The following is a 24479-nucleotide window of genomic DNA, read 5'->3' as shown; positions in this document are numbered from 1 at the left end:
AGCATTCCTACATCTTCATTGGGGACTAAGCACGACAAGGAAGCCTAACCCTCTGTTCCACAATAATCCTTCAGAGATTTAGGACACTATTCCATCCCCTTTAGACTTCTCTTCTCCAGAATAATGACCCCCGTTCCTTCGGTTTGGCTGGTTCCAATCTTCTTTCCTCCATACAGCCTCTAGTTTTGTTAATGTTCTTCAAAAAAGGCAAATGTAATGACAAGAATGGTAAATATGTCAATGCTCCTGATAAGAAATTGCCAGAGATCAGATGACTCTTTTCCTAGAATACCACATAACCAAGGGGTGGATTAGATGGCTTCTAAGATGCCCCCTAGTAAGTGTGTCTGTGAGCATGCAATGGGGATGAGTGTGCTGTGTGATCCCCTACATGTGAATAGGCCTGTCTCTGTGCTAAGGACAGGTGAAAAGCACAGAAGCACCTGCATGTTAGCTGACCTCCTAGGGACATGATCTTAAACTCCACTCCTAACCAAAATAAATTTTCATTCACTCTTTCCACTTTTATTTATTAAGCAACTCTCGTACACACAGACCTGGGATCAGAGATTTGCGTGCACACCAAATGTTGAAGACATATCCCTGAAAAAACCAAGACTGTAACAAAACAACATGTGAACATACAAAAACAGTGGAACATAAAATATCTGTCTAAATGCTAAGTGAAAGAAGAGGAAAAAGACAGTGAAGAGCCAGCTTCACCAGAGACGGCCTTTTCAGAGGTGAAGTTTGAGCCAGACGCTGAAGGAAGCTATGCAGAGAGGGTCAGGGTAGTAAGAAACCCTTAAATGAGTATTTAAATACATACCAAAAATAGGGTCTGTAACATTAGACAAAGAAACACAACCAGGAGGAGTGAATTCTGTCTGTCCTAAGTCACAATCCAAAAAGTCGACACAGGGAATACTAGGGGAAAAAAAAAGAGAAAATCATCACCATTTTGAAAAGATCAATGCAATTCTTATTAATTCTACTTAGCATATTAATTCCTCAGTGTCACATGCCAAAGACTGACTTTTGAGAGCAACAGCAGTGTAATACTTATTATTATTATTATTTTCTTAAATAATAGGTTTTGGGGACAGCTGGTTGATATAGTAGATAGAACAGCAGCCCTAAAGTCAGACGAACCTGAGTTCAAATCTTGCCTCAGATACTTAATACTTTCTAGCTGTGTGATCCTGGGCAAGTTACTTAACTCCAATTGCCTTAGCAAAATAATATTTTTTATTTTTCAAAATACGTGCAAAGATAATTTTCAACATTCACCCTTGCAAAACCTTACATTACAAAATTTTCTCCCTCCCTTCCCCCTAGACAGCAAGCAGTCCGATATAGGTTAAACATGTGTAATTTTTCTAAACATTCAATTTCAAAATGCCAGGAAATCAAATCACTTCCACTTGAATTGTCTTAGGAAGATTATCTGTGGTAGGATAAAATAATGTTCACTGAGGACCTTTCTCAAACTATACTGCCAAGCATTCCAACTCTACTGCAGAGACCACAACTCCATTGGGTTGACCATATAGTTCAACTGCCAAATGTACACTTGACAAAAAAACTAGAGAACACACACAGAGCAATTGATCAAAAAAGCAATACAAGGACACTCTCAAGGTTTCTCTTAAGAACTTTAGAATCTCTTGTCTGACATGGGAGACCACTGGCACAGGACCACCCAGAACGGCGTGCCCTCATCAGAGAAGGTGCTGGGCTCTATGAGAAAAGGAGAATTGAATTAGCCCAAAAGAAACATGGGGTGTGTGCAGAGTTAGAGAAGCTCCCCAAATGTTCATGAGGACTATTTGTGTTGGATATGTGGCAGAGCATTCCAAGCGTGTATTGGTCTGACCAGCCATAGTCAGACACACTGGAACTCAACTCTCATAGTGATGTCATTTTAGTCCCCTTCAAGAATGAGGGCAACCAACCAACTTCTAAACAAATTTCCACATTTATCAAATTGCCCAATAACTCAGATCAAAAGAGGGGCAAAAATGAGAGGAAAAAACCAAGCAAGCCAACATTAACCCCTCCCCCCCCCAAAAAAAGAAAACACAACGCTTTTGATGCACCCTCAGTCTGACTTTTCTCTGAGTGAAAATGGCTTTCTCTACCACAAGTCCATTGGAATTACCCTGAATTGAGGGTAATACTTCTAAAGATCAAAAGTGCTCCCAGATCAAGTCCAGCTTGCCCTAGTTCACTCTCCTTTGCCTCCCCTCCCATCACCCATTAGAATTGTAAAAATCCTATATTACAAGAATTGTTTGAGTCTCCCTCACAATCATCTTGCAGCTCTGATCATCCCTAAACTTATTCCTACTGTCTTCATTCATTAATGCAAAACCTATTAGGCCAGTCATAACAGGGGAACAAAAGTCCTGGTCTCCAAGACTGAAGAGAAGCCCCCTCCCTGCTGAGGACAGGGTCCTACAGCAGATTTTCAGTTGTATAAGGGCATAAGAAACAAGAAAGAAAAGGTGTGAATGGAATCCACACTCCACCAGAGTAGCCAGTCCCTAAAAAGCAGGGGACCCAAATGCACTGAAACTGCCAAAGAGCTGGGGGGAAGAAATAAAACACAGAGTTCTGCTTCCAAGGACCAGTGGGGATGGGAAAACCAACAGTGAGACAGAATCATCCTTAATCTACATTTAGGGTAACAAAGAACCATAGATTTAGTGTCAGAAAGGAACTTTATAGAGGTCCCCAGTACAACTTTTTACTGGAGGCCTGAGCAATGTCTGTCCAAGGTCATCTAGCTAAGGGTTGGGGAAGGGAGGGAGGAGTGGGGAGGGACTTCAACTCAGCATTTTTTCACAGCATCAAACCTACTCTATCACCTAAATGTATCGGTCCTCATACTCAAACGCTATTGTTTCCAAGGGGGGGTGAAAAAAGGCACTTTAAATCCTCAGCAAAATATCACAGGTAGGACGACTTGGGGGTCAAACGAACAGCTAAGAGGGAAGGAGTGGCAAACCAAAGCCCAAGAATGCACTCACCAGTTCAGCAGCTGGTTAATCAGGTATCTATTAAAGGTGGACTTGCCGATGCACTTTGGCCCACAAGCCAAGATGATAGGGCAGCCATCAAATTCCTCTGGAAGGGAAACAAAACACACCAAATTCCTCAATGTGGCAAGCTTTTTCGTAGGAGTCTTCTGCAGTCTCTGGTGGTCTAAAATCAAGCTTTAATTTAGGAAGAGAGTAAAAGTAGTTGATGTCAGCTCCTTACCACAACAAGCAGAGATTAGCTCTTCTATGGCTGAACTGCTACTCTCAGACAAGTGAAAGCCACTTTCCTCCTCACGTTTCTTAATCCCGATAGAAGACATGGTTAACTGCTCCAGATTGTAGGAGGAGGTCATCTCCTGTTTCTAAAGATGAACAATTTCAACTTTTAAAAAGAGTCTGAAATGCAAAATGCCAAGTGTCACAGAAACAAGTAACTTCTCTTTGCATCCTCAACCTTTCTTAGCTTTTTCCTTGTCATCTTTCTCACATCTCCCTAATCTTGCTAGTTCTACTCAACATCAGTTTGAGTTCCTACTGACTGTGAAATTCATTTTCTAGGAATCCTAATCTCCTCAAATTAAATACACACAAAAACATACATATGCGAATGCACATATGCCTATGGTATGTATCTATATCTATCTTTATACATCACAAGCCTCAAAAATAGAGAATTCAGATTAAAAAATCTCTTAATAAGAAGCCCAATGGTCTCATAAGCATCACTGTTATAAATGAAATATAGCCTCCACTGGCTCAAAATTTCTTCTCTTTAGAGTTACCCCCAGAGGAAAGAATGAAAATGTGCATTGTCTTATTATCACTTACCAACCTTTGCTGGCTTCTTTCTATGACTAAAAATCATTCCTTTTCTTCCTTCAAGTTTCATTTCAAGCACAACCATCCCTCTGCTCCCAAGAATGCTTCCTCCTACCACCAACTACTTCGTATTTACATGTACTTATTTTCTTTAAATTTATTCTGTACATCCTTATCTAGGTCATGTTAAAATGCAAACTTTCGGCTACTGGTTGCTTCATTGATTACATTTGGACTTGCAACACCCAGGACAGCGCAGGTGCTCCATGACTGACAGTTCTTTGCAGAGATCCTCTACGGAGAACAATGAGAACCATAAGGAAAAAGTGGCCAGGGGAACCTCTGCAGGAAGAATTCGAATCATAGGGAGCATTAAAATGCTAAGGTGTAGTGGACACAGACCCAGAATGACAAAAGTGTTCTGACGGACAGTCAAGATAGAAGCTGAAGAGAGGAAGGCTAACCAGTAAGAATGGGAAGAATAGAAAGTATCAAGGGCTAGGCTTGGCCTCCTTCAGAGGCCTTTAGGAAAGGAACTGTAAAAAGTCAAGAACTTTAGCATCACAGATGTTGGTTTTTTACTCATTAAACTTTTAACTGGAGATCAAGTACCCAAAGGTACTAAAAAGGAAGATTCTAAAAAGCTACCCTGTCAATGAAAAACTTGGGAAGACAGCAAAGAGAAATAAAAAACAAATATATAGGGAACAAAAGGAACAAAATGAGGTAATGAAAACAAAAGAAAAAAAAAAAAAAGTCAAAAGAGAGGGCCTGGCCTGGCATCACCCCTGGATGAAGAAGCTCCCTTTCTGCCAAGGCAGACAGTAAGGTGACTGGCCAGAGCTATACAGGAGAAGTACAAACTTCCCGGCTCCAATGCTAGCTTTCTACATAAGAGAGGACCAAGAAGAAATGAACAAACCAGTCTCAGAAACTATTTGTACTGTGAGAAGTGCTGAGGACACAATGAAACTATCTCAAAAAGTTATCAAACTGCACATATCCTTTGACCCAGCAGTGTTTCTATTGGGCTTATATTCCAGGAAGTTCTTAAAGGGGGAAAAAGGACCTGTATGTGCAAAAATGTCTGTGGCAGCCCTTTTTGTAGTGTAAGAAACTGGAAACTGAGTGGATGCTCATCAATTGGAGAATGACTGAATAAGTTATGGTATATGGATGTTATGGAATATTATTGTCCTATAAGAAACAACCAACGATTTCCAAGAGGCCAGTTCCATTAACTGATGCTAAGTGAAATGAGAAGAAGCAGATAACTATACGTGGCAACAAGACTATATAATGATCGGTTCTGGCTCTTCTCAACAATAAGATGATTCAAACCAGTTTCAATTGTTCACTAATGAAGAGAACCATCCATATCAGGGGTTCTCAAACTACGGCCCGATGAGGGTCAAATACAGCCTGCTAAGGACATTTATGCAGTCCGCTGCTGGGTTATGGCAAATGGGCTGGGGGGGGGGGGGAGACAGAATGTGAATTTTTGTTTTTATTATAGTCCGGCCCTCCAACAGTCTGAGGGACAGTGAACTGGCCCCCTGTTTAAAGAGTTTGAGGACCACTGATCTACATCCAGAGAGAGAACTATGGGAAACGAGTGTGGACCACAACATAGCATTTTCACTCTTTCTGTTATTGTTTGCTTGCATTTTTGTTTTCTTTCTCAAGTTTTTTTCTTTCTAGATCTGATTTTTCTTGTGCAGCAAGATAACTGTATAAATATGTATACATTGAATATTTAACATATACTGGACTATCTGCCATGTAGGGGAGGGGATGGGGGAAAGGAGGGGAAAATTTGGAACATATTTTGCAAGAGTCAAGGTTGAAAAATTACCCATGCATATGTTTTGTAAATAAAAAGATTAAAAAAAAAAAAGAATGAGTTCTGCCCACAATTTGACAAAAATTGGTGGGAAAACTAGAAAACAATATGGCAGAAACTAGGCATTGATCAACATCTAACACCCTATACCAAGATAAGGTCGAAATGAGTTCATGATTTAAGATGTAAAAGGGTGATATTTATAATCGAATCAGGAGAAAGAATCATTTACCTCTCAGATTTTGGAGAAGGAAGTAATTTATGACCAAAGAAGAACTAGATAATATTATGAAAAGCAAAATGAATAATTTTGATTATATTAAATTAAAAAGGTTTTTTACAAATAAAACCAATGCAGCCAAAATTAGAAGGGAAGGTGAAAACTGAGAAAAATTTTTTTACATCTCAGGGCTCTGATAAAGACCTCATTTTTAAAATGCATAAAGAGATTCAAATTTAAAATGCAAGCCTTTCTCCAATTGATAAATTGTTAAAGGATATGCACAAGTTTTGGACAGGATTTAAAACCATTTCTAGTCATATAAAAAAATGCTCTAAATCACTACTGATTAGAGAAATGCAAATTAAGAGAACTCTGAGTGTACCATTACATACTTCTCAGATTGGCTCAGATGACAGGAAGAGAGGATAAATATTGGAATAGATGGGATTAAAGTGGGACACTAAAACATTGCTTGGTGGAGTTGTGAAGTGATCCAAATATTCTGGAGAATAATTTGGAATTATTCCCCAAAGGCTACAAAACTGGGCTTACCCTTTGATAAGATACCTTTATCTCTACTGGGCCTGTATCTCAAAAATATCTTTTTTTTTTTTTTTTTTTCTTTTGAGGCTGGGGTTAAGTGACTTCCCCAGGGTCCCACAGCTAGGAAGTGTTAAATATCTGAGACTAGATTTGAACTCCTGATCTCCTGAATTCAGGGCTGGTGCTCTATCCACTGGGCCACCTAGCTGCCCCCAAAGATATCTTAAAAAGGGAAAAGGAGCCACATGTGAAAAATGTTTGTGGAACCCCTTTTTGTAATGGCAAGGAACTGGAAACTGAGTGGATGCCCAAAAGCTGGAGAATGGCTGAGTAAGTTATGATATATAAATGCTGTATAAGAAACAATCAGGATGATTTCAGAGAGACCTGGAGAGATTTACATGAACTGATGCTAAGTGAAGTGAATAGAACCAAAAGAACATTATTCACAGCAACAAGATTATATGATGATCAATTCTGATGGATATGGCTCTTTTCAACAGATTCAGGCCAATGCTAAATATTGTAATCTCTTGTGATCAAGAGAGCCATCTGCATCCAGAAAGGACTGTCAGGACTGAATGTGGATCACAACAAAGTATTTCCACTTTTTATCACTATTGTTGTTTGCTTGCTTTTTTTTTTTTTTAATCTGATTTTTCTTACCCAGCAGGATAAATGTAGAAATGTTTAGACAAACTGCACATATTTAATCTATGTTAGATTACTTACTGTCTAGGAGAGGAGGGGCAGGAAAAAAATATGGAACACAAGAATTTGCAAGGGTGAAACATTGAAAACTATCTTTGCATGTATTTTGAAAAATAAAAAGCTATTTTAAAATATGCCACATTAAAAAAAATTAACTTTGAATATTCTTAAATCCACCAAAAAAAAAAAAAGACCTGAGTTCTGTAAGGAAATATAGGGGGTGGGGGGAGGGGGAATGTACACATAACTCCTCCCCCTAAAAAAGTCATTTTTTGACAAAATAAAATGAGTTTTGTACTGAGTGAAATGTTGTTGGGAAATTTTGTTCAAAATATCCCATAGCCATAGGTGAGGTGAGTTCAGAGAATCTAAGACTATGCCAGTAACACAGAAATGACAACTGAACTGATGAGAGCACAAAACAAGATGTCTTGAGCATCTCGGGTATTCCTAGAATATTCTGATGACTACATCTAAACATCATTGGCTTCATTTGTAATCTTCTGTATTTTATTTTATGTATTTAAAAACAGTGTTATGAGAAGGGGTTCAAATTTTTTACTAAAGTGACTGTCACAGGAGTCTGTGGCAAATGGTGAAGAACTTTGGGGACAAAGGACCAGAAGAAATTGGCTCAGGACCAAGCCCTGGAATCCCCCAAGTTTAAGATATAAAGAGCTAGCAAAGAAGAGAGGGAGAAAAGCCAGGTAGAGTGATCAAACTCCTCTAAAAGCCTGTCCATTCAATGTCGTGTCCACCCAACTCTACTGAGTCACTGAGATCAGTCCAGTCACCCACTTTTTCACAAAAGTCAGCTCATAAGCATCTCTCAGGAGCAGATGACAAGAGCTTTCTGAGCGAGGCTGGCTCTACCAGACCACTTCTACCAAAAATATGAAGGATATTACCTTTCCCGAGAAAAGGTGAGAAAAAGGTGAGTAGCTCAGGATGAAGTCTATAGCACGGGTCTCCAGACTTTCGAGAAGAACAATGGAACACATAGGAGAAAACTGTTTCAACACATTAAATGCGTTAGCTACAAAAAGAACAAAGCAAATTACTTCAGAAGTTGTAATTCATTCACATGGTGAAAACTGCTATGGTGCCATTTCCCAAACTTGATCACCCCCATCTTAGAGGGAAAAACTAACTCACCTGCCATATCTCCTAATGTATAGACTATTATAAGAGCCTTCAGCCCAGCCTTCTACCCTTCTCTTCCTTTTAACTCATCCACCCCTCCTTAGCCCAGTCTGCTCCCTTGGACTCCCAAGTATGACTGCCATCTCTTTCCCAGTCTACAAGCTGCTTGCTGCTCATCTCCTATTCCCTCACAGGTCTCCTTTACCTATGATGGCCTGGAGCCCTGATCTACCTCCTCAGATCTCTCCCCTCTCTGAACCCAAGTCCCAGACTTCAAGGCATTTATCATATCACAGGGCCTATCACTCATATCTGCAGTGCCCTCCCTGCCTCTCATCTCCAAGCTAAGGACCAAGAGGGCAGAGGCTCTATCTTACTTAACTCTGGATTTTTCAGGGCCCAGAACCCTATCTATCTATATAAGTGCCCATCTCAAATTTGAGGAATGAATAGTGATCGTTCTCCAGATCTTTTAGTTACCTGAAAAAAGATGATCTTTGATCAAAGATCGGACTTCCAGTTTCATATCCTTCAGGGTTTTCTCTGGCAGCACGTAGCTAATTGCTTCAATAGTGAGGGCACAGCTGGTGAGGGGAGAATAAAGATCATAGGCTGGCTGGCCTTGGCTGATGATAAAACCAAACACCTGTACTCGGCCATAAAGACAGGTCATCCGACACTTCCCAGTGAAGGTAAAAGTCTAGTGGGAAAGAAAAGAACGAAAAAAAAATTAAAGTTTACATATTTGGAGACCAATAATCAAATAATTACAAAGTTCTGAGGAACTCATTTGCCATCATGTCATCTAAGGAAGGGTTAATTTCTAAACACCAAGAAAATAAGGACTTGGGGTCATTTTGCTCTAGAGTCTGTGAACTTAAAAAAAAATTTTTGGATAGGTTTCCTTTGTGAATCCTAAGTATTCTATTTTATAAATTCTCCAGAAAAAGGTTGAATAAGCTTTTCTAGACCACTCCAGGATTAAGAATCCTTCCTCTACTCTACTCACCTTATTATAAAGATGAGAAATTAGGCTCAAAAAGTTACCATGAGAAATCATCCCTTTTCTCTCCTTCTTGTGTCCTCCTCCAAGCCGTCCCAGAATCCATTCTGGTTGGCCAGTGGGCAGGAAGGCAAGAGGAGGAAAAGTAGCTCACCAACAAGCATTTATTAATGGCTTTCTATGGACCAGAAACCACCTTTCCCCACCTGCTGAACTGTTCACAGGACTTGAATGAGATGAGTCAACAACTCCATTTCCTGCAAAAAAATAAAAGGTCCCTGGGCTACTACTATGCCCAGATCTCAATTTAATGGGTCTTTGGCCTTGCTGCTCCCCTACCCTAATGCCCTTGGACTTTCCATCAGCCCCTGAGCATGCTTTTTCAAGAGGAAAGCTCTGAGCGCAGGGAGATCCCTGATTTTCCTATTTGTAGCCTCAGCTCAGTTAACAACTTTTAATTCACTGACTCATCCATTCCCTGTCCGAGGTCACAGATGGTGGATAGGCAAATTTAGGTTTTGGGTTCCAAATCTTCTTACTCTAAATGAGGGGTTCTTTCCACTCTGACCTTCCAGGGAAGGGCTGCCTGTTATAATCTCTAAGGCAGTGTTCCTTCTCTTTTCTGTGACACAGATGCCTTTGGAAATCTAGAGGCTGCTTTCAAAATGCACAAAATGCAGAGTTATCAAGGAAATTAGTTAGACTGAAAGTAAGGCAAATTTAAGTAGGTAGACTAAGCTTTGCTCTAAGACGCTCCCTCTTTCATAAATCTCCCAGACTATGCCTCTACATCCAGAGAAGACATCTTTCACGTGGCCACTAACAAAAGACTCACTGATCCTCTAGGGAAAGGCAACATCCACATGAATGGGGAGTTCAGTTAGCCACTAGCTTTTAAAAAACTAGTTTAAAGTAGGGCCGCCCTTGCCAAAGCTAAACAAACTTGTCAAAAGTAGGTCTTCGATTTCAGATCACAGATTTGATCATCATTCGAGCATCAGAAAGGATCCCCCACTTCTGGAAGCCAGCGTGGTGTGACACAGAGAGGTCTGGACCAAGACCTTAATTCTAGACTCCCCGCAATAATCTATAAACTTGAACAAGAGAATCCCTTCGAGTCTGTCTGGGTCTTTGGCTTTCGTTTCTATAACTCGGTAGGGCCCAAATCCCCTCCAACTTAAAACCTGGGATGGTTCACCTCTGAGACCAACCCCTTTCCCTGCCAACAATCATTCCCCACGCACAGAGAGCCCAGCTTGGAAGGCTCCATATGCCAGCGATTCCCCCGTTTACATGAACTCAACCCTAGAGTTCGGACGCTGCCGGAGCCCTGAGAGGTGGAGCCGCGGGCACAGAGCAGCAGAGACCACGTGCAAGTGCAAGCGCAGGCTTCGGGCTCCCACAATGCTCGCGGTTACAACTTGTATCCCTTCTACTGGCGGTTTTCTTTGTGAAAGCTCGTCTATTTCAGGCGGGTGAGAACTTTGTTTCCCTCGGCTCCTCCGAGAGCTCCGGGGCGGCCAGCGCAGTCCGAGGAGGCTCAGGAAGGGGCGCGGAGAAGGGCTCCACGTACCCGTCATCTCTAAGCTAAGGGGCGTGGCTCGGACGACGCGCCCGGGCAGGGGAGGAGGGGGCGCGGACCCGCGCGACCTCCCGGGACTGGGGGGTGGGGGGAGAGACCAGAGGAGGAAGGGGAAGACCGAGGGTCTCCTTTCTCCGGTCGGTTTCCCTTCCGAGAGAAGGGGCGGTGCTGACGTCGGGGGCAGGGAGTTGTTTCCGTCACGTCAATTAGAACCGACCTCCCCCTAACTGGCCGTGGGTGGGGCGGACTCGCCCGCCCACGGGCCTCAGTTTCCCCAGCCTCGGAGCTGACCTGCGTGTGGCTCAGCAGCACCAGGAGGCCGGTCCTGCTCCGCACCACAAAGGGCTCTCCCAGGCCGGGAGCCCGGGGGGGTTCTTCGGGCCCCTCGTTCTCGCCGCCCGCCAACGGCCCCGGCGGGGGGGCGGGAGCCACGCTCTCCTCCGCGGCCTCATCGCGCTCCCTCTGCGCTTGTAGCTCCCGCAGCTGCTGCAGCTGCCTCCATTGACGCTCCTCTCGCTCACGTTCTCGCCACTGCTCCTCGCGCTCCCGGCTCTCGCGCTCCCGCTCCCGCTCGGCGCGCTCCCGCCGCCGCTCCTTCTTCCTCCTCGCCTTCTTGTCCCGGGCGCTCCACTCGGGTCCCACGACCACGGCGTCCGCCGCGTCCTCATCACCGAGCCAGGCCACGCCGTTCGACTCGGCCTGCTGCAGTCGCAGCCGCAGCCGCCGCTGGTTCCCGGCCGCTAAGGAGCGGGCCCGCCGCCGCGCCCGGCGGCCCACGCCCAGCGGGGAACGGGCCCGGCGGAGGCGCGTCCAGCCTAGGCGGCTGTTGCACTCCTTGCTGTAAACCATCACATCGGCCATGCCGCGTCCGCCGGCTCCCGCCGCTCCGTTCCCTTGGCGCCTCTCGCGAGAACTGGCTGGGCTTCTTCCTCCTCCGCGCCCGAGGACGTCATGGGAACGGAAGCGTCGGGACCCGCGAGCGCCCTCGCGCGGACCGCTGGCGCTGCGCAGGCCCTCCCTCGCCTCCAGAAGGGGTCCACCACCTGGCGCTGGCGCTGGCGCCCGCCCCCGAACCGGTCGAACCCAAGCAGGAGCTCCTTTGCATGCCTCGGTTTGCATACATTTGTCTTGTAGCCTAAGGAGGAATCCGGGGGACTCCCGGGGCGGCGAGCGTGGAAACCTGGATTTGCCGCCCCCCAGGTGAGCCTGGGTGTGCTTGGAGGCTCCCAGAGGAAACCGGGCCTGTCAGAACAGGGGCGGACATCGAACCCGCCTGCGTCGGGATTGAGCTTCCGAGTCACCGGTGCGAATCCTGCCGGAGGGGCATGTGACGGACGCCTGCCTCACTTTCTCCATCTGTAAATGGGGGTAATAAAAGCGCTCCCCTCCCAAAGTTGTGAGGATTAAACGAGGAAAAAGTTTGGCATATAGAAGGTGCTCAATAAATGCTTATTGCCTTTCCCCACTAAGAGTTTAGGGGTGCTTTTAAATCAGCTTTTCAGGCGAGAGGAGTCCAGTTGATGTCACAAATTGTGGGTCTTTGGACCCTCACATCAGTTCCCTCCCTAACTACCAAGATTTGCATGAGAATCAAATGAGATCAAAGGAGCCGGTTCCACAAATCTGAACTTTTACCCACAGTTCTTCGGCACTTTTCCCGTTTCCCGTCGCCATGTATTGAATGAATACCTCATAGGTAGGTATTCTCATAGCGCACACAGCTTCGAGAACAAACGTCTCCATAAGACAATGAGCCCTCAGTGGTAGCAGCTACCAGATCATCAAGCTTTATCCCGAAGGCCACTCCCCTCCCCCTCAGCGTCACCGCGGTGCCAGAATTCCCGGGTAGAAGTGGGGGGAGGGGTACTCCACATCTTTTCCTGGCTTCCCAGTCAACTCTTTTTTTTCTTTTTTTTTTTTTGAGGCTGGGGTTCAGTGACTTGCCCAGGGTCACACAGATAGGGAGTGTTAAGTGTCTGAGACCAGATTTGAACTCGGGTCCTCCTGAATTCAGGGCTAGTGCTCTATCCACTGCGCCCCCTAGCTGCCCCTTCCCAGTCACCTCTAAGATGGATATATCTGATGCCCCAAGGAGCCAAAGACCATTTAGGGGACCCACCCTGCTTGTCAAGGAGGCAGCGGAGAGTGAAGAAGTGTCAGTAAGAAGAAATCGGTCCTGTGTTCTGCAGATAGAATGGATGATGGGTAGGATTTAGTCACTGATTCAAGGTTGAACTGAGTTTGGACTTGAGGATAATATTAGGTAAGATAATGTATAGTAGAGTAGGGGAGTGTGACCCACAGACAGATAATTTACACCAGCGGTCCTCAAACTTTTTAAATAGGGGCCAGTTCCCTGTCCCTCGGACTGTGGGAGGCCGGACTGGAGTAAAAACAAAAGCTCCCACTCTGTCTCGGCCCCTCAGCCCATTTGCCATAACCCGGCGGGCTCATAAACGTCCTCAGCGGCCGCAGATTTATACAGACAGACATCTGCTTTAGTGGATGACATACTGATCTTGGAATCAGGCAAACCTAACTCAGGCGCTTCCCCAAAAGCTGCATGGGTAACATAGGGGAAGGCAGGGATTCTTCATTTGAGGAGGTCATGGATCCCTTTTTCTGATAATGCCTGTGGACTCCTAGAATAAGGCTTTTAAATGCATAAAATAGACTATACAGGATTACAAAAGAAACTAGTTATATTGAAATAGTTATGAAAACTTTAAAAAATTAGTTCACAGATTGAGGAATTCAGTAATTCAAAGAATTATATAGCTTGTGCGACTAGGTGGCGCCATAGTGTACAGAGTATGGGCCCTGGAGTTGGGAAACTTCATTTCAGGTCAAATTCGGCCTCAAGTTATTTATTTGCTGTGTGACTATGGCCAGCCACTTCACCCTGTTTGCCTCAGTTTCCTCTCATCTGTAAAATAAACTGGAGAAGGAAATGGCCAACCACTCCAGGATCTCTGCCAAGAAAACCCCAAATGGGGTCAACAAGAGTTGGAAATCACTAAAGACAATATGGATTTAAAGCTCTGAGTGAGGGACCTTTGAGGCTGAAACCAACCCCTTGATTTTTACAGATGAGAAAACTGAGACAGGGAAGTGAAGTGACTTTGTTTGAGATTTGACCCCAAGTCTTCCCTTAAGTCCATTGTCATCTCCATGATAACATACGGCCTTTGTCACTCCAAGATGTCCCCAAGCTCCTTCCCTTATTCCCACAAGGTGCCGAACAAAGTAATGGAGAGCTGCCTTGGGAAGATGGTCAGGGAGGGATCAGTTGCTCTAGTTCCAATACGCAGTAGGATAGACCTTCCCACAGCTAAATTATACAAATGGCTTCCTTTAATGCGGCCTTCCAGGGTTTAGCAAGAGTATGGTACAAAAAAAACTCTACCACACCCTTCCTGATCTAAAATCCACAATTGTCAAATGAGAAGCAATGGAGGCCACCTGTTTGAGGCAAGGAAAATTCATCCCCTCATTTGCCCCAAGAGCATCCCTTGGGTTCCTGTGCAGAACCGCAAGCCAGGAAGTCCAACTCAAACATTTTAGCTGCTGGTGTCTGGTTTTGTATCATATCCAAAACCCGCCCCTTCCCAAAGCATAAAATTGAGGAGGACCAGGAGAGAGCTCCAGATTCTGCCTCATTCAGTAGTCCTGAGCTTCCAGAAAGGGAATCCCTCTGACACTGGAGAGGAAAAAAAGAGATTCTCCATTTGGGCAGTATGATCCCTTTAAAATCTCACTTTTTCTCCCTGCCTCTTTTCATTTCCTGCCTCTTCAGCTGTCAAGAAATAAAGGCCCTTTCCGACTTCAAGATGCCTGGCGACCATATCATCGCAGGACTGTTCCCCATCCACTCTGTCTATGATGAAGTCAGACTCAAACCTGAGGTGACCCTATGTGAGCGGTAAGTGAACCCCAACCTCATGGAAGTCTTCTGCTAAGCATTGATGGCTTCCACAGTGCCATCTACTCAGCTAGAAACCAGTTTGCTAATTCCTTGTCTCTGGAGTTTTGCTGATTAGGAAGGACCTCCATCTGAAGCGCCTTCCCTTTATGCCATTATTGCTAAGATCTCCACTGAGACAGGCTTTTGGGAATTTTGGGGAACTTTTCTTGGGATGCTCAGCCATCCTCATCTATCTTTTACTCTCTTCCCTCTGCCCTTACTCATTTTATTATTTAATTCTGGCCTCTTTCTGTTGAATTATGATTAGGCTCCACATCTTTTGCCTTTCCTAATTAGACTCAAGAGAAGCCTGAAATCAAATGCCGGTTCAGACACTTAGGATGTCTCAGTTGGATCTTGGACAGGTCATTTAATATCTGTCTCGGTTTCCTCATTTGCAAAATGGAGATAATGGCCCCTACCTGCCAGGGTGGTTGTGAGAGTAAAGAGCTTAGCACAGTGCCTAGCACTAGGTGCTTTAAAAATGCTTGTTTTCCTCCTTCTCTCAGAATTTTAGAGTGGGAAGGGTCTCAGGAGCCAATTAATCCAAACTATACCCAAAAAGGAAGCCCACTCCAGGTTACGAGCAAATATTCTCTTCTTAAAGACATCCATGGACAAGGACTATACTTCCAAAGTAGCCCATCATATCTGTGACTAGTTCTAGTCCAAAAACTTTTCTTGACATCACGTGGCCAGATTCACCTTTTTGCAAAAGGATGTAAAAGTCAAATTTATAGAAACAGAATAACAGGCAGTGACTAGACTTATGCCCTCATTCATCTATGGAACTCCCACATGAGGAAACTTCCTCTACTGATATACCTTCTTTGCCACTAAGTTTTAGAACATAAGTCTAGAGCATGGAGAGGTTCATTGGCTTGCCCACCATTCATGTGTCAGAGCTGAGACTTGGACCCAGGCCTTCCAGATTCCCATGAGCCTTCTCTTTAACCTCTGCTTCCAATAGACTAAGCACTCTCACAATTAGGGAGTCACTCTTGCCAGTTGCTGACTGCCCAAAGATTATAGAGAAGATGGTGCTGTGGATGGAAGACTTTCCTTAGAGTTAGAACTAAGTTCAAATCCTATCCCAGACACTTCCTGGCAAGTTACATGGCCTCCCTGAGCCTCAAGAAAGAAAACCTGCAAAATGGGGTAATAGCATATCCATATCACAGACCTTCAAGGAAACATGAAAGCCTGAATCAGATGAGATAATCTCATACAGCACCTTGCAAACCTCAACATAATATACAGGCATTAGATATCCCATTCTGTAGAGGAGGAGGTTCAAAGACCACACTACAGTTGGAAGAGACACCCTTGAGGGGTCTTGGGTTGCTGATGACCTTCTTTTATTCTCTGACCCTGCTTTTCCAATAGGTCCAAGAGCTTCAATCGACATGGCTACCACCTCTTCCAGGCCATGAGGTACGCCATAGAGGAAATCAATAACTCCAGCTCTCTGCTTCCCAATATCACTCTGGGCTACGAGCTCTACGATGCATGTTCAAAGTCTGCGAATGTGTACGCCACACTGAGCCTTCTCTCTCAGCAGAGAAGCAATCACATCAAAATGCCTGAAAACTTCTTCAACTATTACCCCAAGGCGGTGGCAGTGATCGGACCAGATAACACCGAGCTGACCTCTGTGTCTGCATCCTTACTGAGCACATTCTTGGTCCCCCAGGTAAGCTGGAACCTTTTGGATCTCTGTCCAGGCCAGCCCTAAGTTAGGGATTTATAGGTGCCATTAGTGTGCACCAGTCTACTTTGGGGTCATTTGGGGATTTAGCCAGTGACTGGTGATTTTTGGTTTTGTCTGCTTTACACAAACTTCCTCTTTTTCCTTCTTTATATTTCATGTCATCTTGATACCATTACCTATCCTCTCCTTTACAGGTAAATGTCTGATAAATAAATGGCCTTTCTCTTTGACCATGCTAACCCTTCTACATGCCTCCTAAATCCCATCCATTTCATCTTCTCTAGTAGGTTGCCCCCCAAACTTTTTTTCTCATTCCCTCCTGCCTACAAAACTGCCCAAGTAGTCGCACCTATCTTCAAAAAACATCTCCTCTAACTATTATCCTCTATCTCTCCTTTTCTCAGCCAAACCCTGCTCCAAAAAAGGTGCCTACACTTCTCCCCTCTATTCCTTCCTTTCATTCTTTTCTATACTCTTTGGGACCTGAAGGTCGACCTCCTCACTCAACTGAAACTATTCTCTTCTAAGCTACCAGTGGATCTCTTAACTGCCAAGGCTAAGGACTTTTTCCTCGGTTGTCATCCTTCTTGACCTCTCTGTAACATTTGACACCCTTTCCTTCTGAATATCTTTCTTCCAAAGGGCCCTTCTTCTGAGTTTTCATAATTCTCTTGAGACTACTGCTATCTTGCCAATAACTCAGGTTCCAAATTTCAGTGTTCCTCTATGTCAGGGGTTCTCAAACTACGGCCCGTGGGCCAGATGCAGCAGCTGAGGACGTTTATGCAGCCCACCGGGTTTTGGCAAATGGGCTGAGGGGCGGAGACAGAGGGTGAACTTTTGTTTTTACTATAGTCCAGCCCTCCAACAGTCTGAGGGACAGTGAATTGGCCCCCATTTAAAAAGTTTGAGGACCATTGCTCTATATTTTTTACTTGGTCCAGACCTACAATACTTATTGTATTCCTACTCATCCCCATCTTTTCCTTTTTTTTTTTTTTTAGAGCCTTTCTTAACCTGGTCAGTCTTCTTACCCTTTGTACTCTGGGACCCAGTGACATTGGCCTCTCTGTTGTTCCTTCCACAAGACAATCTTTGATGAAATGCTCTCTCTGCTATCCATCTCCAATCCCTCTCTGGCTCCCTCCAATTCTCAGATAAAATTCTATCATCTACAAGAAGGATTTTCTCATTCTCTTTAATATTAGGGCCTTCTCTCTGTTGCATAGCTCCAACTCATCCTGTCACTGTCTTGTTTGTACATAACATAACAGGTTACCTTCGGGATTAAATTGTGAATACCCTCTGATCAGGGACTGACTCTGCCTTTTATCATGTCCCCATACTGAGCACTGTTCCATAAGTTATAGAGCAAGCACTTCATAAATGCACACAGCCTTGACTGTCCCACGTGCTCCCTTCTGTCTCGTCATTATGTTAGCGCAGGCCTGAATCACTCCACAAACTTGTTCTTTTTTCTCTCTGGCTCAACTCTCCCCAGCCCAGCCCTTTCTAAATATAACCACTACAGTGATATTTCTAGAGCAAAGGGCTGAACCTAGACCTCAGAGGGTCATGGAATCACAGATTTAGAAGCGGAGGAGATCTTAGAGGCCAGTCTCACTTTACAAAAAAGCAACTGAAAGCATACAGAAGTAAATGACTAGCTTAGGGTCACACTGCTCACGGGTCTGAGGTAGGATTTGAACTAAAGTCTTCCTCTCAGGCCTATGTTCCAGCTACCACTGTTTCTGATTACCCTTTGGCTCAAATGTTAACTCCTTTGCTTGGCATTTAAAATCCTTTACAGCCTGAGTTCAACTTACCTTTCCAGATTTATTATGTAATACTGCTCTTCATCTACTCAGCTGTTCAATTAAACCGACCTTCTACTTCTCCATCTCCCTCCTCTGTGCCTCTGTCTGGCGGCCTTCCAGCCTTCCTGATTTCTCCCTTCCCCTAACTCTGTATAGTTCTGTTTTGTATATATGTGAGCGTGTGTCCACATATAAAACCCCACAGTCTCCACCTCAGAGGTAAACCTGAGAACAGACTGGTTTTACTTCTGTCTCGGTGCTCTGGGAAGCTAGTGCAGAGCTTAATCTTTGCTCCTTGATTGGCTGGGCTACACCCCACAGATCAGCTATGGAGCGACCAGCATGATGTTCAGCGACAAGTGGAAGTACCCCTCCTTCCTGCGCACCATCCCGAGTGACAAACACCAAGTCCACACAATGGTGATGCTGCTGAAGGAGTTTGGCTGGTCTTGGATCTCGGCGATTGGCAGCGACAATGACTATGGCTGGCTCGGGCTGCAGTTGCTGGAGGACCTGACCACCGAACAGAGAATCTGCATCGCCTATAAGGATTTTGTGCCCATTTCAGCCCAAGAAGATGACAGTATGATGCAGGATATGATGCTCTCCATCACCAACTCTGGCGCAAAGGTGGTGGTGGTCTTCTGCGACAAAGGGCCGGCCCACATCTTCTTTAAAGCTGTGGTGCTAAGGAACGTGACCGACAAAGTGTGGCTGGCCACGGAAGCCTGGTCCATCTCCACTTACATCACCCAGGTGCCCGGCATCTCAAGGATTGGGACGGTGATCGGCATCGCAATCCAGCAGCAGCAGATCCTCGGCTTAATGGAGTTTGAAGAGGCCTACATCCGGGCCAAGAAGGCCTTGGAGTCAGCAGCTGAGCCTGCCCAGAATGGGGACCATCACATCTGCAATCAGCATCTGCCTTTCACAGCAGATATCACCACTGAGCTGAGCTCATCTTCCATGAATACAGCCTACAGTGTCTACACCGCCGTGTATGCCGTGGCCCACGGGCTACACCAGCTCCTGGGCTGCCCTTCAGGAGTCTGCGCCACAGGCAGGATCTACCCCTGGCAGGTAAGGACTTTGCTGCCACAAAGCACCATTCTGGAAATTTATTCCGATCATTTAGGGATTCAAAGGCAAATCCCCTTAGGAAAATTCTCATCTCCCTCCAGCTTCTTGTTCTCTTCTTTGTCATGTCCCTGGCTGCCTGAAAGTGAAATACAGGGATAAAAGCCTCAACAGAGGAGCCTCCTATACCTAACCTGTCCTACTTAGGAAGGGTAAAGATCCCATGGAAAGAGATAGCTGTCTCTAAATAGCACCTGGACTCAATTAAGGAGGCAGTCGGAGGAAGGCACTTGTCCAGGGCCACAAGGCCGGTGTCTGAAGCCACATTTGAACTCAGATCCTCCTGACTCCAGGACCAGTGCTCTATCCACAGTCCTCCCTCCTCCCACCAGCTGCCCTGTTTCCTCTCATTTTAAACAGCTCTTATCTTGGAATTCCTTGGTTTTGTTCAGGTTGGGTATTTAAGGGAAGTTCTGTACAGTCTGTGGTTGGGACATATGGTTGCTATATATTGTAGCTGCTGGAGGAGATCAAGAAAGTGAATTTCATACTTCACGGAAACACTGTGTCCTTTAATAAATACGGAGATCCAGTCAGTGGATATGATATTATTACATGGGACTGGAATGGCCCTAACTGGACCTTCAAAGTCATTGGTGCTTCTACGTGGTACCCAGATCACCTGGAAATAGATGGGACTAAAATCCTCTGGCACAAAGAAAAAAATCAGGTACCAAGCCCCTTTGGGAATCACAATGGGACAACCGTTGGCCAGGCCACTCTCTGATAAAACAGTTATTTTCCAGAATTTAAGGGTGACTGGGAGGGATGTCAGGAGGAGAACTATACTTGCAAATTCTCAGCATGCCAGATCTTGAGGGGTTGGAGGACACAACTCTTCTCTACCTCTACTGGGAAAATCCAAAGGGAATTATCCAGTGCTAACATCTGTCCCTGTGGCCTGGCTTCCTGAGCCTTTTAAGGTGCCTCCTTCCCACCCCCCTCCTTTGGCTGTGGCCCCTTCCAGGCTGAACTTGGGATGTGTCTGGTTGGATCCAGGTGCCTCAATCAGTGTGCTCTGAGGAGTGTCAAGCAGGAGCAGCCCGGAGGATAGTGGGACTGCACCACTGCTGCTTTGAATGTATACCCTGCACAGCTGGGACCTTCCTCAATCAAAGTGGTGAGTGTCTGTCTTTCCAAACCTGCCTGCTTCCTCACAGTTCTGCCCCCAGTCCCAGAAACCAACACAGCCAAATCTTAGCAGGCTTTTAGGTCACTCTGTATAATAACCACAGACATTTATGTAGTTTGCAAAGCATTTATTCTCATCAGAAAAGGCAGAACAGAAGCTGTGTGTAGTTATAGCTTCTATCTCATTCCCACTTCATTAAAATTGGTTTCCTTTCCCATTCTTTCATAAAGGCTCTACTTTTAGAAACGTACCACCTGAGGATGCCATATTTACGTACTCTCTGGCCTACCCTGCAAAAGGCAGATTTTTGTCCTCTGTCAAGGAACAAATAAAATCCTCCCAAGAGACAAAGTTGTGGCAGATCTACACTATTCAAAGAAGATTTATATAGTAGACCATAGTCAAGATTAGTCAACAAGCATTTATTAAATGTATACCATATATTGATAATCCTAGTGATAATTAAAGTGCCTTATTCTTCCCAGCCCAGTTTTAGGATGGAGTTTCATATATTTTCCTCAGAATATTCTTGCTGCATATTCCTTTCTGTTCTTACATACCCAGACACAGAGAAACCAATGAATCCTAAGTCAAAAAGGTATGATTAATGAAAATCTTGGGAGAGGAAAAAGGAAATCATCTTCTTTTTTGAAGTAGTAAAAATGAATTTGGCCATTCGGAGGAAAAAAAGGGGGATACACTGGGGCCCACAAAATAACTGAGCTCAGTAGGAAGGACAGCAGATAGCCCTAGTACTGTAGGATGATGTGTGTGTATGTGTGGCCCTACGAAGGTCATAGAAAAGGATATATGGGAGCTTTTATCTCCTCTGGGAGCCTGCTGAGTCAATTCCAAGCATAGAATCCCATTTCTACCATCTCTCCCCTAATCTGCCCAGTGCTTTGCACAAGCCAGTAATAGATTAAATTAATAAATTAATTAATAAATTAAATAATGGAAGCCTTGAGAGCTAAATCCCCAGCAGCTGGCTGCCAAAGCTATTCCACAGGAAACCCTCAGGCTATGAGATAGGCCTTGCATTTTCCAGGCCTCTGGCCTCCCATGTAAACTTTCCTGCTGTCTTGGACTTGGATGAAGGGTTCTGCTCAGGGTTCTTCCCCTTCCTTCCAGACCAATACACTTGCCAGCCATGCCAGAAAGAAGAATGGTCCCCAGAAGGCAGCCAGACCTGCTTCAACCGCACCGTCGAGTTCCTTCCCTGGAACCATCCAGTCTCCTTGGTGCTCATGGGAGCTAACACACTGCTGCTGCTCTTGTTGGCAGGGGTGGCCAGCCTGTTTGCCTGGCACCTGGACACTCCTGTGGTGAGATCGGCGGGGGGCAGGATGTGCTTCCTCATGCTGGGCTCCTTGGCAGGCGCTGGCTGCAGCCCCTACTGCTTCCTCGGGGAGCCCACAGCACTCACCTGCCTGCTACAGCAATCTCTCTTTGCTCTGGGCTTTGCCGTTTTCCTATCTTGCTTAACCATTCGCTCCTTCCAGCTGGTCTTCATCTTCAAGTTGTCAGCTAAGAGGCCCACTCTCTATCATTCCTGGGTGCAGAACCATGGACCCGGCATCTTTGTGGTGATAAGTTCGACTATCCAGCTTCTCATATGTATCACGTGGCTGGTGGCCTGGACCCCCCAGCCCACCAAGGAATATAACAGGTTCCCCGAGCTGGTGGTGCTGGAGTGTTCCAGAGTTGGCTCTCCCGGCTATATGCTGAGCATCCTCTACACCTGGCTGCTCTCCATCAGCTGTTTCGCCTGCAGCTATCTGGGCAAGGATTTGCCTGAGAACTACAATGAGGCCAAATGCATCACCTTCAGCCTGCTCCTCTACTTTATTTCCTGGATCGGCCTGGCTACCGCTTTCAGTGTCTACCAGGGCAAATACCTGCCAGCCATCAACGCGTTGGTCATTATGGGCAGTCTCAGCGGTGTTTTTAGTGGCTACTTCCTCCCCAAGTGCTATGTCATCCTCTGCCGCCCAGACCTCAACACTACGGAGTATTTCCAGGCCTCTATCCAAGATTACACACAACGCTGCAGCTCCTCCTAAGGGCTGCTGCTTAGAAGGGAAGAGGATGGATGGATGGATGGATGGGATGGATGGATGCATGGATGGATACCCTGTTGGGTTGAGGAATAGGGTGAGAAAATGAGAAGTCTCTACTGGACATATTCTTCTCTCCTGTACTTTGGTAGTTATACTCCTAGAATCTGAGCTGGAAGGAAGTTCAGAAGCTAGTCCAAATCATAGCTCTCCAGCACAGCTCAAAAAAATCAGATCGAAGCTCAAGAGCTATAAAATCCAATCCATTTTTTTCAATCTCTACTTAAAGACATCCCAGTTTTATGTAAAAAGCTCTTTGCCTGAAGAGAAAGCCTGTTCTAAATTCTAAATAGCTTTTAATTCTTTGGAAGTTTTGCCAGACATTAAGTCTAAATCTCTATCAACTTCCACCCATTTTAGGACTTTAGGATTTAGAGCTGGAAGGGATCTTGGAATTCTTGGGTGGAAGGTGGCTTTGAGTTAGCAAAATGGATTTAGAACAGGAAGACAAGAGATCTTCCAGTATGCCATCATTTTTTTTTTCCCCCTTTCCCATTTTATTTTATAATTATAACTTTTTTTTGACAGTACATATGCATGGGTAATTTCTTTTACAACATTCTCCCTTGCACTCACCTTTGTTCTGATTTTTCCCTTCCCTCCCTCCGCCCCCTCCCCTAGATGGCAGGCAGTCCCATACATGTTAAATATGTTATAGTATATCCTAGATACAATATATGTGTGCAGAACCGAATTTCTTGTTGCACCGGAAGAATTGGATTCAGAAGGTAAACATAACCTGGGAAGAAAACCAAAAATGCAAACAATTTACTGTTAGAATTCTTACAAGGTGCTAAGTCACTGGAATGAATAGAGACAATAATTATCTAATTCAGCATGATTGACCTGATCCTACAAGGAGATGTTATGGGCCGGAACTTGAAACAAGGTACTTATGTACTTAGTTCATATCTTTAAAGGAGTTCACTCATTGGTTCACATATTAGACTTCACACCTTTAGAGAGCATATAAAAGGACAAGCCCACTGGGAGGAGATTCAGAGTCAGGATTCAGTCAAGGAGGGAACTTCTGAGAGAGGACCTTGGGGAGATTCACAAGGAAACCCACAATCCCACACTCTTGGAGATTCAGAGTGAAGATTTCATTCCCATTTCCACCTTTATGCTGGCTGGAGACCCTCTGACAAGAGGTCTCGGGAATCAAGGAGAGAGGAAGGCCTCCAGAAAACTAGCCCAGCCCAAGTGAAGGATATAAGATTTTGGAAGAGACAATAAAGGATTTGGACTTTAACTCCTGGCTGCATTTGGAGTGATTATACTGAACTTTTGAAATAAGGCTGCCTCCAGAAGCTCCCCAAAGGATCTGTTCAAAGAGAACAATTACAATTAAGAGAAAAAAGAGCATTACAATCCACTCTCATTTCCCAGTGTTCCTTCTGAGTGTAGCTGATTCTGTCCATCATTGATCAATTTCAACTGAATTAGCTCTTCTCTATGTTGAAGATACCCACTTCCATCAGAATACAAACTCATACAGTATCATTGTTGAAGTGTATAATGATCTCCTGGTTCTGCTCGTTTCACTCAGCATCAGTTGATTTAAGTCTCTCCAGGCCTCTCTGTATTCCTCCTGCTGGTCATTTCTTACAGAGCAATAATATTCCATAACCTTCATATACCACAATTTACCCAACCATTCTCCAATTGATGGGCATCCATTCAGTTTCCA

The 24479-nt window shown here is 44.8% G+C and overlaps 2 protein-coding genes across 3 annotated transcripts in view; one reads left to right on the top strand and one right to left on the bottom strand.

Moving 5' to 3' along the window:
- Nucleotides 1–12621, bottom strand: part of NOL9 (nucleolar protein 9) — a 23829-nt gene extending 11208 nt beyond the window's left edge. The window contains exons 1-7 of the mRNA XM_074302570.1: nucleotides 12547–12621; nucleotides 11203–12153; nucleotides 8807–9026; nucleotides 8092–8219; nucleotides 3265–3406; nucleotides 3033–3129; nucleotides 830–927 (exon numbers count right to left, since the gene is read on the bottom strand). Coding sequence (XP_074158671.1) covers nucleotides 830–927; nucleotides 3033–3129; nucleotides 3265–3406; nucleotides 8092–8219; nucleotides 8807–9026; nucleotides 11203–12153; nucleotides 12547–12621 — 1711 coding nt within the window. The remainder of the gene's footprint in view (nucleotides 1–829; nucleotides 928–3032; nucleotides 3130–3264; nucleotides 3407–8091; nucleotides 8220–8806; nucleotides 9027–11202; nucleotides 12154–12546) is intronic.
- On the top strand, nucleotides 12090–24479 carry TAS1R1 (taste 1 receptor member 1). Of its 2 annotated transcripts, none has more exons than XM_074306391.1 (7): nucleotides 12090–12279; nucleotides 14708–14833; nucleotides 16262–16568; nucleotides 18725–19483; nucleotides 19998–20210; nucleotides 20540–20660; nucleotides 21804–24479. In XM_074306391.1, exons 2-7 carry the CDS (start codon nucleotides 14742–14744, stop codon nucleotides 22733–22735), a joined length of 2424 nt encoding a protein of 807 aa, XP_074162492.1. In that variant the 5' UTR covers nucleotides 12090–12279; nucleotides 14708–14741; the 3' UTR covers nucleotides 22736–24479. The 2 variants fall into 2 exon arrangements, with proteins under 2 accessions (XP_074162492.1, XP_074162491.1); XM_074306390.1 differs by having other exon boundaries at nucleotides 12090–12607.

Source organism: Sminthopsis crassicaudata, chromosome 3 (assembly GCF_048593235.1).
Source record: "Sminthopsis crassicaudata isolate SCR6 chromosome 3, ASM4859323v1, whole genome shotgun sequence".
In the NCBI taxonomy this organism is placed as follows: Eukaryota; Metazoa; Chordata; class Mammalia; order Dasyuromorphia; family Dasyuridae; genus Sminthopsis; species Sminthopsis crassicaudata.
The sequence above is the reverse complement of the archived record's forward strand: the minus strand, read 5'-3'. Positions and strand labels throughout refer to the sequence as shown.